Source organism: Spermophilus citellus (genome assembly GCF_964194105.1).
Source record: "Spermophilus citellus genome assembly, chromosome: 10".
Lineage (NCBI taxonomy): Eukaryota > Metazoa > Chordata > Mammalia > Rodentia > Sciuridae > Spermophilus > Spermophilus citellus.
Genome location: NC_138197.1, coordinates 41,105,752 through 41,119,774, shown reverse-complemented (window position 1 = coordinate 41,119,774; position 14,023 = coordinate 41,105,752). Strand labels below are relative to the sequence as shown.

Genomic DNA, 14,023 nt, shown 5'->3' with positions numbered 1-14,023 from the left:
ATTATATTAACTGAGCTGATTTTATATACAATGCTTATCTATGGATAGTTGTTCCTCCAAAACCATGCAATGTGGGAAAATGGCTCCTGCACTTTAAATTATTTATTGATAACATAGTTATTTGAGTGGTTCATATTGGAAAAGGGACCCAGGAGCAACCCTGAAAGAAAGTTTGTGATTTAAAGAGAGAAATGACCACAATCTTGTTAGTGGACATTGTGATGGTTGAATTTGTCAGGGATAGACATACATTGTCTTCCTTTGAGATCATCTTGAAGATTTTATCACAAAGAATTTGTCTTAATGTGAAAAAAAAATTGGGGGGAAAACCTGAATTTTATGAGTCCCTCAGAACTCACTAATCTTCCAGATTACAGTTAAACTATTTTGCTTTAACAGGGAACCCTTTAGTATTTGTAAAAGCTCTTCACAAGATGGGAGACTCTGTCCAGTGGTCCATCACTGCTCCTTGAAATAAATCGGTTCTGATTTATTTCAAGGCAGCTCAGCCCTTTTGCCATTCCACTCAAGAGTTGGAGATCCCCAAGCTGCTCTGAGACTCAGGTCTGTTTGTCTGCAAAGATAACTCCTGGGTTACCAAGGGACAGAGATATATCAGGTAGAAAAGAAGGAAAGAGAAAGAAAAATCTACAAGATACCCACAAGCACCAAGTAGAAATCCTCCTTAAGAAAAGTCATAGCACCCCAGGACCCTCAGTGTATTGTAAAAGTGAAGACTTGTATGTGAAGATACACTATAGCCAAAGAGCAAAGCCTATAGTGAGGAGCTACTACTTACTAAGGGGTGTGTCTTGTTTGTAGCCCCCACACAGCATCTAACCAAGTACTTTGCACCTTCTCTGCCACTCACTAAAAGCCTCTTGAATTAATTAGCAACACATTGTTTTCAGAAAATGAGACCCCTCTTCTCCTTGTTGCACTTTCTCCATCAATATTAGCCTAAGAGAACATTACCTCACAGGTTTGGACTAACATCACAAAACTAGATAAGTTACAAGGGAGCTAATTTAACAAACAGAACTGATGAGATCTCTGGCTAGCCAGCTGAGCCCTTGGAAAAATGCAAAAGGTGCATGGGGTCTAGGATTGGTAATTCAGCCCTACTGTGAAGATGTCTAAGTTGTAGCCAGTTAGGAAGTGAAGTTCTTTTCCCCCCAGGGACCTGTCCTACTCCTCCGTCTAGGGAACAAACAGAACACTGTGGCTCTGTGAATCAAGCCCCAAAGGCCAGCAGTCAGGGCCAGGAGGGTAGATCAGAGAAGAAATTAGAAAAGCAAACATTTGTTTGTGGCAACTCCCCTCTTTGTGGATCTTTGCCCAGGCCTGGCCCCAAACATAGGGTGTCCACAACTTCTGCACCAGGGCAGCATCCTGCTGCAGCACAGCCAGGACCAGGAGTGAGGGAAAACTGCCCACTCTGAGTAGATAATATCTGGAAGGAATGAATATTTGGGAAAAGTCCCAATGTTAGTTTAGTGCCAACCCGCCTCCACCTTTTCCAGCCCCCTCCCACTGGTTCCTCCCCTTTCAGCTGCTCCAATTCTTATAAAAACCCTCAGGCTTTCCCTAACAGCCTGTAGGAGCCTCTGCCTACTGCTGCTGTGCAAGACAGAGACCCACCCACAGCACGCCCAAGAGACCATGAAGAGCCTGCTGCTTCTCACCATTGTGGCTGCCTTAGCGGTGGCAACTTTGTGTTATGGTGAGAAACCCTCCCTGCTGTCTCTCTTTTTCCTTTCTGCCTCTGACTTCTGTTTACTTCCACTTTTCCTCTCCTTTTCTCTCTGAATCTCGGGGGATACCAATCAGTTCCAACAAGTCTATTTTATATTGTAAAATATCCAGGCATTTATAAGAACTTAACAATTAAATCCTTTCAATGGTACCCTAGAGAGTTAGATATTTTAGGAAGAAGATATCAAATTCCCAGCCCCTGCGCTCTCATTTTTAAGACTATGGATTTAGACTTTGGCATTGATAGGCTTAAAGATATTGGTTGAATTTTTTACCTTTAGGAAAACCAGTTTGCACAGGAAATACTAAGTACAGCCCTTTCTGGGGACAGGACAATGTCATGAAGTTGCTACATTTGTTCGGTGAATTAATTTTAAAGCAGTTTTACATTTAAAGTATTCCGGGGGGTGGGGGGGGATCTATTTTGTAACTTTTCTTGTCAAAAAATGAATAATTTTTTTCTGGTTTCTATGTTGTTATATATCTGTGTTTATGCAAAAAGTATAGAAGGAAATTTCAAGTGAAACTGTTTACATAATTCTGCTTCAATTACCTGGATCTTTTAGCAGGTTTAAGCCTAAATTGCATTAACAATGCTAAGCATTCTGCTCCTCACCCTTGAAATTATTCACAAATTTTCTGCATAAAGAGATTTATTTTGTCACCCCCTTTTTAAGTTTTCAAGAAAACTAATTTGCGCATATATAGAGATGTATATATTTATGCATTTTATTGTCTGATTTACCTGCTGTGCTCAGGAGAGCAGTAGAAAGAAGAATCTTCTGCTTTGACATCCTCTGCATTGGCATTGTGCCCCGTACAAGTTTTCTCTGGATCCAGTGGTTTCTGCAGCTGCCAATTTAACACACGTTCCTATGAGGCTTACAGAACCTCTTAGAAACTTGTCCTGGTAAAGCCCAGCAGAGCAAGGGCCCTGGTGCTCTCCTGCCTGGAGAGGCCTGGCTGTTTTCTATATCCCCTCTAACTTCCTTGACCCAATTCTCAAACAGGCTCTGAATAAATCAGAAGAGAAAGCACTCTGGAGACTTCTGTATAGCACCTAACATGTCTTACTTTACTTAAGACCTCATAGAACTTGGGAAATCTTAGCCAAGACAGGCTACTACCTCTTTCAATATCAGATAAACAAGGGTAGAGATGTCCACAGCAAGGACAGAGCTAGGGAAACAGCTCATAAATCCTAGATTCCTGAAATTTGTATTAACCACATGGCTAAATATATTCTTCATATTTTTTTATTCTTTCCTCTCCATCTATCCTTAATTTAGAAAACTAATTATATAATGAAACCTTTTTTTTTTAATTCCAGAATCCCATGAAAGCATGGAATCCTACGAAATTAGTAAGTGAATACTTGACTTCCTTATTTTAAATTTCCTGCATTAAAGAATCTCTCCCTGTTTTTAAATAAACGAACTGGTAAGACATAACAAGGAGGACAAAGAGGGCCTCCTTTGGAAAACTAAAGAAAATATAAAAATCCAATGACTTTAAAAACCACCAAATGAGCAATATTTAAAGCTTGGAATAGTATAATATGACATTTAAACTGCATTCAACATGCTTAGGAGCCATACGATCTCATTTGGAAATTTTAAGTCGGCACCACATCCACCACACAAATTGAAAACTAGGACAAATGACAAATGGTGAAGTACAGAGTGGAAGGCCAAGTCCGCTGAGAGACTATGGTGTCAGCTTTAAGCTGAGTGCTGTTGAATATCTGGACTTACAAAGACTGAGTGTGATATTTGTTCATTATTTTTAGTGTTTAAACTGCTCAGTAATGGTAATCTAAGTTATGTTTTCTAAGTCCTGAGGACAGAGAAAATTTCTCCTCAAATAAATTGAAAACACAGAGAGTAGGATTTACCAAAAGCAAGAAAGGCAAAGTCATTGCCCAAAGACGAACCAAAGAAAAATTCTGTGGCCTGTGTCACAAGTCTCTAAGACACTTAAATGAGTTATTTATTTGGCTCAGGCAGTTTATGGAATAAGCTTTATCCTCTGCTTTGATTTTGGCCTATCTCTGATGACATAAAGTTCAATGAATTTATGAGAAATAAGAAGTTTATTGGGAGCATGGGAGGAATAGATGAACTCTAGATAGGGCAGAGGGGTGGGAGGGGAAGGGAAGGGACATGGGGTTATTAATGATGCTGGAATGTGATGATCATTATTATCCAAAGTACAGTTATAAAGACATAAATTGGTGTGAATATACTGTGTATACAACCAGAGATATGGAAAATTTTGCTCTATATGTGTAATAAGAATTATAATGTATTCTGCTGTCATATATAAAGAAAAAACATATATTAAAAAAGAAATGTATTTCCTTTCAAATAAATTTGTACGGGATATTCATAAAAATATTTTCAGCTACTGTTTTCCTAAAGTTTTATTCATTTATTTTTCTGTTTTCAGATCCCTTCATTAACAGAAGGAACGCTAACACCTTTATGTCCCCACAGGAGAGATGGAGAGCTAAAGCCCAAGAGAGGTGGGTAACAGGACTTGTTGAGGGTCTCCACAAGTATGTTGTATATTTTACAGCGTAGCATCACCTGTCTGAATGGAGTGAGAAAAAGGGTTTTATCACAGAGTTCATCATAGATATTTAATTATGTCTTAAAATTCTTTGATTTCAAGCCAGTCTACAGAAAACAACTGAATAGCTAGAAGACTCTTATGAAAGATGGAGAGAAGGAGGAGGGAAAGGACAGAGAGAATAGTTCTGTTTTCATTTAAAATATGCAAATAAATAAAACTGTTCTGCCTTCCCTCCCTGTTCTGCAAATGCCTCTTCACATTGGGGGAAATGGCTCTCTCCAATATTCCCTGTACTTTCTTTTTTTCACTTTTCCTCTTTCTTATTTCCTGGCGCTCTTTGTGCCTCTCAATTTGGGCCTCTTTCTGCTTTTCCAGGGTCCGAGAGCGCAGCAAGCCTGCCTATGAGATCAATCGGGAAGCCTGTGATGACTTCAGACTGTGCGAACGCTATGCCATGATGTACGGATACAATGCTGCCTACAATCGCTACTTTAGACAGCGTCGAGGGACCAAATGAGATGGGGAAAAAATGTCTCTTTTGTTCTGGAGTCTGAAGCCTGGTTTTATATCCCCCTGCAGTAGCATTACTGAAATACAAAGACACATACACGATGCTCATTTTCTATATAATCTCTTGTCTGGCTGCACCCCTCCTTCCTGTCCCCAGAGTTGTCAGTCGTGAAAGTGCAGTGTGTTAACATGTGTAGTTTTACATAATAAACTTCTGATTTGATAAGTTTCATTTTGTGAATCTGATTTCTTCTGAGAAAATGCTGAGATAGTTGAACCATGGTCCACCTCACCCAGAATAAGGAGATTCTCTTAATCTTGCCTCTAGTGTTGGTTAGAAGCACAATTATATAGAAAAAATAAATAAATAAAACCTAGAAGGCACTGACCCAACCACAATTTACTAGACCCTCTTTACATTGGGATTAGTGAACGACTGTTTCCTATTTTGTGTTTTACAGGATTTTCTAACTGTTCATGTGACAATTATAGGGTTCACTCCATTTGTTGTTTGTCTTTTATACAACAAGGTAAAAAAAAAAAATGTGCCCTCTGTATCAGTAAACTAGAAAGATGTAAAATGAAGAAAAATGATAAAATGGAAAACAAATGGCAAGATGATAGACTTAAACTTACTTTATCAATAATCATATCATATTTACGTAGCCTAAATACCCCACTTTTTTTTTGCTTTGATGTATGCTGTACATTTTATAGTACATTCTTATAATCTTGCTTTAAACAGCCAATTATTTTTAAAACATTTAGATAAACAGAAAAATATCACATACATGTATCTGTGTAGTTTCTACTTCTAGTATACATTCAGATTTCTATCTGGGGTCATTTCCCTTCTGTCTGAAGAACTTCCTTTAACATATCTTGTGATGCAGTTCTGCTGAATTCTTTTTTGTTGTTGTTGTGGTTAGTTTGCCTTCATTTTTGAAAAATATTTTTCACTGTATATCAAATTCAAAGTTGCCAACTTTTTCTTTCAGTTCTTTAAAATGTTATTCCACTGTTTTCTACTTTGCATTGTTTCTGATGTAAAATCTATTGTCATTTATACCTTCGTTCCTCAGTACTACCATGTTTTTTTTTTATCTCTGGCTGCTTTAAGATTTTTTGTATTATTATTGGCTTTAATAAAATTGATCATGAGGCACTTTGGTGTGGTTTTACTTCTTTTTCTTGTTCTTGAGGCTTATTAGATTGTACTAAATTTAGAAACTTTTTAGCAATTATTTCTTCAAATATTTCCCCTTTTTCTCCTTTGGAGGCTTCAGTGACTTGTATATTTGGCCATTTGAAGTAATCCCATAACTCCCTGATGCTATTTTTATTTTGTGATATTTTACTCTCCATTTCATTTTTGGCACTTTCTATTAACATGCTATGAGGTTCTTTAAACTACTCTTCAGCAATGTCTAATTTACTATTCTCCTCTAAGGTCTATTAATCTTAGACACTATTTTTCATCACTATAAGATTGACTTGAATATTTTTATATCTTCCATATTTCTACTTGTCTTTTTAAATATCTTTGATATAGTTATAATAACTATTTTAATGTCCTCATATGCTAATTCTAATATCTGTGTCAGTTCTGAACTGATTCTGATTAATTATTCTACTTCCATGGATCGCAATTTTCTACTTGTCTGAATTATTGGTCATCTTTTACTTGATGCTAGACATTGGTAAGTTTACATTTTTGTGTGCTGGATGGGCTTGTTTTCTTAAATTTTGCTCTAGGATTCAGTCAAATTGCTTAGGAAAAGCTTGATTCTTTTAAGTCTTGCTTTTAAATGAGACCAGAGCAGTATTTAATATAGAGATAATTATTTCCCCACACTAACGTAACACCCTCTCAGTATAGCACCCATGATTGGATGGTAGGAACAGGCAATAATCCTAGACCTAAATTCATGCCAGCCAATTTTCCCACTATTTAATAAAAGATGACACCAGACCAGAACTTACTTTTGAATTTCTTATCTCACATAGGCTCATCCTTCATTGCTTGATGTCAGGGTCTTGAAAACTATTTTTCCATATGTACTTTCTGTTTTATCAGTTGTTTCTGGGGGAGGGTAAATTTCATCCCTGAGATCCTACGTTGGCTAAAAAGCCTATTAATTCAGGCAGGATTATTTTAAATGGTTATCCCAGTTACAGAGTTTCCCCATTAAAAAAAATGGATGAAACATTTATTACAATTACATCAGAGTTCAAATGCCCACTCTACTCAGCCTACTTCTCAAACTCTCTTCTTATGTTGTTCCCCAATAAACCACCTGCACACAAATCTCTTAGAGTCTGTTTCTCAGGGAACCAACTCTATGATGGTCATTCAAGTAGTAAGCAGTGAGACCAAGGTTTTCTATCTCCACATCTCTTTATTTTTATCATCACACAGTGCTAGAGTTACAGTTTTTGAGTTGGAACATAGTTCAGAAATAGTCTAATTCAGCCTCCTCATTTTACAATTGAGGACTTAGAGGCAAACTGACCCTTCAAGGAGCATGCAATATTCTTAAGAAATTTGTTTGTATGGGCCTAATAAAATCTAATTCCTATATTAGAGGATAGTAAAGGTAGCAGAATACAACAGTCACTAATATGGCAGTATGTAAAAATGTGATGTGTAGCCGATGTGATTCTGCAATCTGTATTTGGGGTAAAAATGGGAGTTCATAACCCAATTGATTCTAATCTATGAAATATGATTTGTCATGAGCTTTGTAATGTTGTGAACATCCAATAAAAAAAAAATAAAAAAATAAAAAATAAAAAATAAAATATTTTGCTGATAAAAAAAAAATAAAAAAATAAAATAAAATAAAATAAAATCTAATTCCTTAGATTTTTAATCCAACTTTTTAAAGGGATATGTACAAAGATCTCATATATTTTTACCCATCTCCCAGTGGCACACTTTCCAATCTTATGAAGCTTCACTTAATGCAGTTCCCACCTCAGTCAAAATTTTTCTGTCTTGTCAGTACTATGATTTTATTTTCTATATCCTAGTTTTTCAGAATGAAAACACATGAAATGATAAGTCATAAATCTTTTTTTTTCTAATCCTTTCACCATCTTGGTAAGGCTTTTCCTGGAGTACTTCACTCTGAAAAACCATAGCGTGTTTAAACACGGTACTCTACTACTACCCATAAAAGCAATTTAGCTTCTTAGGAAAGAATTTGAGAATAAAGCTTTGGGAGGTAGTTTTTACCCAAGATTTACTACTTAGAACTGTGTCAATTAGGGCATGCTAATAAATTTTACTGGGCCTTAGTTTTCTTTTTTTAATTTGTTTTACTGTATTATACATGACAGCAGGAATGCATTTCAATTCATTGTACACAACTGAAGCACAACATTTCAATTCTCTGGTTGTACACAGTGTAGAGTTGTACCTCTTGTGCAATCATACATGTACCTAGGGTAATGATGCCAGTCTCATTCCACCATCTTTCCTGCCCTCTCCCTTTCCCACCCTCCCCTTTGCCCAATCCGAAGTTCCTCCATTCTTCCAATGCCCCCCATCTCCTTCATTATGGATCAGCATCCACTAATAAAAGAAAACATTCAGCTTTTAGTTTTGGGGGATTAGCTTACTTCATTTAACGTGATATTCTGCAACTCCATCCATTTATCTGCAAATGCCATAATTTTATTCTCTTTTAATGCTGAGTAATATTCCATTGTGTATATACACCACAGTTTCTTTGTCCATTCATCTATTGAAGGGCATCTAGGTTGCTTCTATAGTTTAAAGCTATTGTGAATCGAGCTGCTATAGACATTGATGTGGCTGCATCACTATAGTATAACTGATTTTAAGTCCTTTGGGTAAAGACTGAAGAGTGGGATAACTTGATAAAATAGTGATTCCATCCCAAGTTTTCTAAAGAATCTCCATACTGCTTTCTAGATTGGTTGTACCAATTTGCGGTGCCTCTAGCAATGTATGAGTGTACCTTTCTCTCCATATCCTCACCAACACTTATTATTGCTTGTATTCTTGATAACTGCAATTCTGACTGGAGTAAGATTAAATCTTAGAGTAGTTTGATTTGCAATTCTCTAATTACTAAAGGTGTTGAACACTTTTTCAAATATTTGTTGATCACTTATATATCTTCTTCTGAGAAGTGTCTATTCAGTTCCTTAGCCATTTATTGATTGGGTTATTTGTTTGTTTGTGGGTTTTTTTTGGGGGGGAGTTAAATTTTTTGAGTTCTTTATATAACCTAGAGATTAGTGCTCTATCTGATGTGCATGTGGTAAAGATATTCTTCCACTATTCAGGATCTTTTTTTCACATCACTGATTATTCCTTCTGCTTAGAAGAAGCTTTTTAGTTTTAATCCATCCTATTTGTTGATTCTTGATTTTATTTCTTGTACTTTAAAAGTCTTGTTTAGGAAGTCAGGGCCTAATCTGACATGATGAAGATTTGGGCCTACTTTTCCTTCTATTATAGGCCTTAGTTTTCTTATGTTTTTTAATCTGCAAAATAAGATTATTCTAGTACCTTATTCATAGTTGTTGCCAATATTAAATAAATTAATACATGTAAATGCATGAAACACTGCCTGGCACAGAGTAAATGCTCAATAAATGTTAGCTATTTCTTTTGTCACTTTCTATCATAATGTACCATTATTATATCTCTGAATATTTAGAAATACAAGAAATCTCTCTTTGGGGATTTCTATTTATACCCTGAGCAACTATCATTGACTATAAAGAGCTGACAGCTGGACTTAGAGCCAACCAGAACCCACAGCATGGGCCAATTTGTACCTGCTCTACTCTTCCTCTCTCCACTACTGGGCCATGTCTAACTATGCTGACCAAGTATCTGTTTTCATAAAAGACTGGGCCAAGAAAGTGTATTTTGGTTTAAGAAAATTCATGACTTAGTTTTATACTCAACTGGATTTGGAATTCTTGCAGCCAAAGTAATCCACATGAGAATGAAGCTTAACCTAAATTCTTATTTGGTAGCAGTGGCAGTAGTATTCTTGAGCACCATTTTCATCCTTACCCTTAACTTTTTAATGAATGAAAACTTTTAAGTAATCTATTGCTTTATCTGACTTTTTTTTCTTTTTTCTTTTTCTTTCTTTTTTTTTCTTGCTCAATAAGTTTATTTATTGTCTTTATCTGAAAAATCTTCACAGAAAAACCTGTTTGGTTTAGCTCACAGCAGCCCATTCCTGACCTCTGAGGAAGCTCACCTTCTTTTGGGCCATCTGATCTTTCTTCTATGGAAAGGACATTTGGGAATGTTTCCACCTCTTCTTATTAACTTCTCTTGGGTTTCTTCTCATAGACTGGATTCTCTCATATAGTAGAAGGAGCTTTCTTGTAAATCTCCTTCATTGTGTCTGGAGTAACTTTGTTTTTTATGTACTGAGAGAATTGTTTCTTGTAAACATCTTCACCTTCTTCCATTAGATAATGCATATCATCTGCAACATTCTGACCCCTGACGTGTTTCTGGTGTACTTCTGCACTGAACTCCTTGTTTTCAGAATCATACCCAGGGAATTGTTTGGTACTGTGAGGGATAGACTAGCCCCTTAGGGCCCCAAAAACTTTATTGCCAGTTGTAGTTCTGGGAAGGCCTGAATCCAAATAGCAGGTGAAGGCACCAGGTTGACCAGCATTGCTTTCCACATTTCCAGTCACCTCCAAGTGACCTTCATAGATCTTATCCATGCCAAACCTATTGAGAAGCCTGCGGGCCAGCAACAGGCCAATACAATATCCTACAGCATAATCTGTTAGACCAACTTTCACACGATATTTTGGTAGTTCACGTGCATATGCTGTGCAGGCTATCATATCCCCTCCTATATGGTCATAAGTAATCTGACAAATGATATTTCTGTTAGTTACAAGAACAGTCATCCTGTTTTTGAGCATGTACTTATTTTTCCCTGAATCACCAAGTGTCTGTAGTATAGTAACAAGTTTTTTCCTCTTATCTTCTTCTAAATTTCACTTGATATCTCTTTCAGTAGGCCTTATTCTTGACAACTTCAACAAACTCCATTCTGCAGAATAGGGACTCATGTCTGTGGCTCAATAAAGACCTGCTGGCCAAGCACAGCTAAAAGGGAGAAAAGCTATTCTGACTTCTTGAGTGCCTTAATTACCAATCATTACTAGCCTTTCCTTCAATTCTTCAATCTTAATACTTCTATTCTAGGTTGCCATAATACAGAACTTGTCATAATACAGAACTCTAATGAAAGCTAGAATATGTGGGTCTGAGAACTAAGGTGTAGAAGCAGAAATTATTCACTTATCATCATTTTAATGCACATGAATAATCTATATTTTTATATCTCTGCAATTCTATTCTGTTGGTGTATATATACCAGTTCATACAGAAGAAACATATTCACCATGGGAAATAGGACAATTCTCATTTAAGCCCTAGAAGCTGCCCACTAACTTCAGGCCCTTCACTCTAGGAAAACAGCAGATAAATAAAGGGGTCATCTTCTCAACAAGAGTAGTTGAGCACGTTCATCAGAAGAACACTTCTGTAGTACCATATAAGCATGGTAAATGCATTTGGAGCCGAGATAATCAACTGGAGCCTCTCTTGATACTTCTCAGCCCAATCATGAAAATAAATGAACAAGTCTATCAGCCATGATCTAAAAAGGGCATAGTGACCAGGAACTCACACAGTCAGAAATGAGACTCTATCTCTTTTATCAAGTTAGGCACCAGGGCCACCAGATGTGCTAAGAGGGAGAGACGTCAGAATGGGTAGATTTCAGAGTGAAACAACATATATTGGTAATGGCCTTGCAGCCAGAGGCAGCAGCAGGGCCACAAATGTTCTGGCTATCCCCTAGGCATGAAGTAGACCTCCAACTTGAGACTCTACCAAAGGTGAAGTCATACAACCAGGAAAGAGGAAATCATTTTTACACTAACACTGGGAAATACATTTCCATGAAACAACCACAATATCCAGAAAGTGTCTCCAGAACCTCTCCATTAGGAATGTTTTTCCAGAGCTGGGGATGTGGGTCAGTGATAATGTGCTTGCCTGGCATGCATAAGGCCCTAGGTTCAAATCCCCAAGCACACATACACACACACACACACACACGCACACACACACACACAAAAAGATTCCAGGAGAAGAGACCAAACAGAAACCCGGAGAAACTGTTTCTGGAACATTTTGAATAAAGGTAATCCAGTGTAGACTGTAATGGACATTGTGTCGCACTGCCCAGATCCCTGCTCCAAGGCTAATATGCTCCTTCCCTCAGAGGCCAAAAACTGGTGGCTCTCCGCTGCCTCAGTCCCTTTCCTTAAACTGTCCTTAGCTGAAGAGAGTCACTTTGCTGCAGTTGCTCTTTCCTTTCCAGAAGCAGCCCATATCCTAACACTGGTCAACATGGGGGTATAAAGACCCTGATACTAGCATTTTCCAGTCTTGCAGTTGCCTCTTCTTTTCTCTACTCACCTTGCTAGCTTCACATTCCAAATTTTGTCAGAATATGTCATGGCTTAATTGCTCAATTTGTGACTCCATATATTTTGAGTAATAGAAAGCAGAAGTAAGATATGGGAACCTCGCTCTTTTTATTTATTTTTTAAATTATTTATTTATTTGTATGTGGTGCTGAGACTTGAACCCAGTGCCTCTCACATGCTAGGCAAGCGCTCTACCACTGAGCCCCAGCCCCAGCCCCTGGGAACCTCTCTTGATAGGCTTCAAATTCATCCTAGGGCCGGAATTGAACTCAAAATCTCTGATTTGAAGATGGAGTCCCCTACCCCTCCTTAAGTACATTGACATATGCAGTGATTACATTATGAGGTTCACATGCTAATTTCTTTAAGTAAATGAACTGGTTGACCTGTTGGGGGATTTTTCCATCTCTCATTTTTCTCAATTCAGTTATTGAAAGCTAACCAGCAAACAAGAAAGCCAGAAACCTGAGTCATCTGGGGTTGTTAAAACATGAGGTTAAGCTTTGAAAAATACTGTTCAAGAACTGTGCTCTTTTCTCATTTAGTTAATGCAGGAGATTTTTATGGTATTTGCCTAGAAACCCTCTGATTCCTTTACTTTGGGTAGAGCAATACACAAAATTTGTCTCTACTCCTTTTATCTAAGGATAATGACAACTCCTTCTGACCACAAATAAAGTAGGAAAATAATCTGTATACATTTAGATAGATGTTTATAAACAGTCTTCGGGGGGAATTTTCCTCATTACAAGGAGGCTTGGAAAGGTTCCTAAAGGATAATGATTTGGGATTATAAAATTATTTGAAGAAAGTTCTGAGTGCTATGACTTACTCCTACAAGTAAATTAGACCTCAAGCATGAGAGTATACCCAAAAAAGAAATTATAGAGCTGAGAAAGAGGCGATAATTTATTCATTATACTAGTAAATACACTTCTACAGAATGGCCACATTATCTAGGAAAATGGAACTAGAACTACGCAGTTCAGTAGAAGCACACAGGCAATTTGCATTTATCTCTTTGGAAATATAAAAGAGAATTAGGAATTGGAAGAAAAGATAGAAAAAATTTAGGTCAGTGCTTTCCAAATAAGTATTCTAAGGAACAGTGTTCCACTCAGTGGTCTGACAGAAGTTGTCCTACCCTCAAATTTTATTGTCTGTCTGTATCTCCTGGTGGAGGGGAAGGGAAGCAGAGGGGGCAAGGGAGTGGGGAGGGGCAGACATAGATCTTGAACACTCTGTGTGGTCCGTCAGTAAAGGAATCTGTTTGAGTCTTATTTACACAGGTTTACCAGATAATTTGGCAATAGAATGTTCTTTTCAAAAGGTATCATCGATCACCATCTTGCAGAACACTATTTAAAACCACTAGCATTTCTAGCAGGTATGTAGCATTTAATAAATATTTAACTTATACCTCCTCTGTGCCATACAATGTGGCCAACATAGCAGATGGTCATTCAGTATTTTTCTTACAAATTCTATATTACAAATTCTATGTTCTGTCTTTAAATAATATTTTTGTTTTCTTACATTGAATTAATTTAAACATTTTGAACTTAATTCTCTCTCAAAACAGAATGAGTCTATTCTACTGACTCATTTCTATTCTTTTCAATCCTCCACCGTTGCTGTGTTGCTTGGTCACCTTCCTACT

The 14,023-nt window shown here is 37.1% G+C and overlaps 1 protein-coding gene and 1 pseudogene across 2 annotated transcripts; one reads left to right on the top strand and one right to left on the bottom strand.

Moving 5' to 3' along the window:
- The first annotated feature begins 1,569 nt into the window (after nt 1–1,569).
- On the top strand, nt 1,570–5,069 carry MGP (matrix Gla protein). The gene is made up of 4 exons (XM_081311546.1): nt 1,570–1,723; nt 3,086–3,118; nt 4,204–4,279; nt 4,705–5,069. The coding sequence occupies exons 1-4, from the start codon at nt 1,663–1,665 to the stop codon at nt 4,844–4,846; spliced, it is 312 nt and encodes a 103-aa protein (XP_081167672.1). The 5' UTR covers nt 1,570–1,662; the 3' UTR covers nt 4,847–5,069.
- Nucleotides 5,070–10,049: 4,980 nt separating this feature from the next.
- LOC308658643 (large ribosomal subunit protein uL18-like) lies at nt 10,050–10,912 on the bottom strand (annotated as a pseudogene). Its single transcript has one exon. The product of its transcript is annotated as a large ribosomal subunit protein uL18-like (transcript).
- Between the last annotated feature and the right edge of the window lie 3,111 nt (nt 10,913–14,023).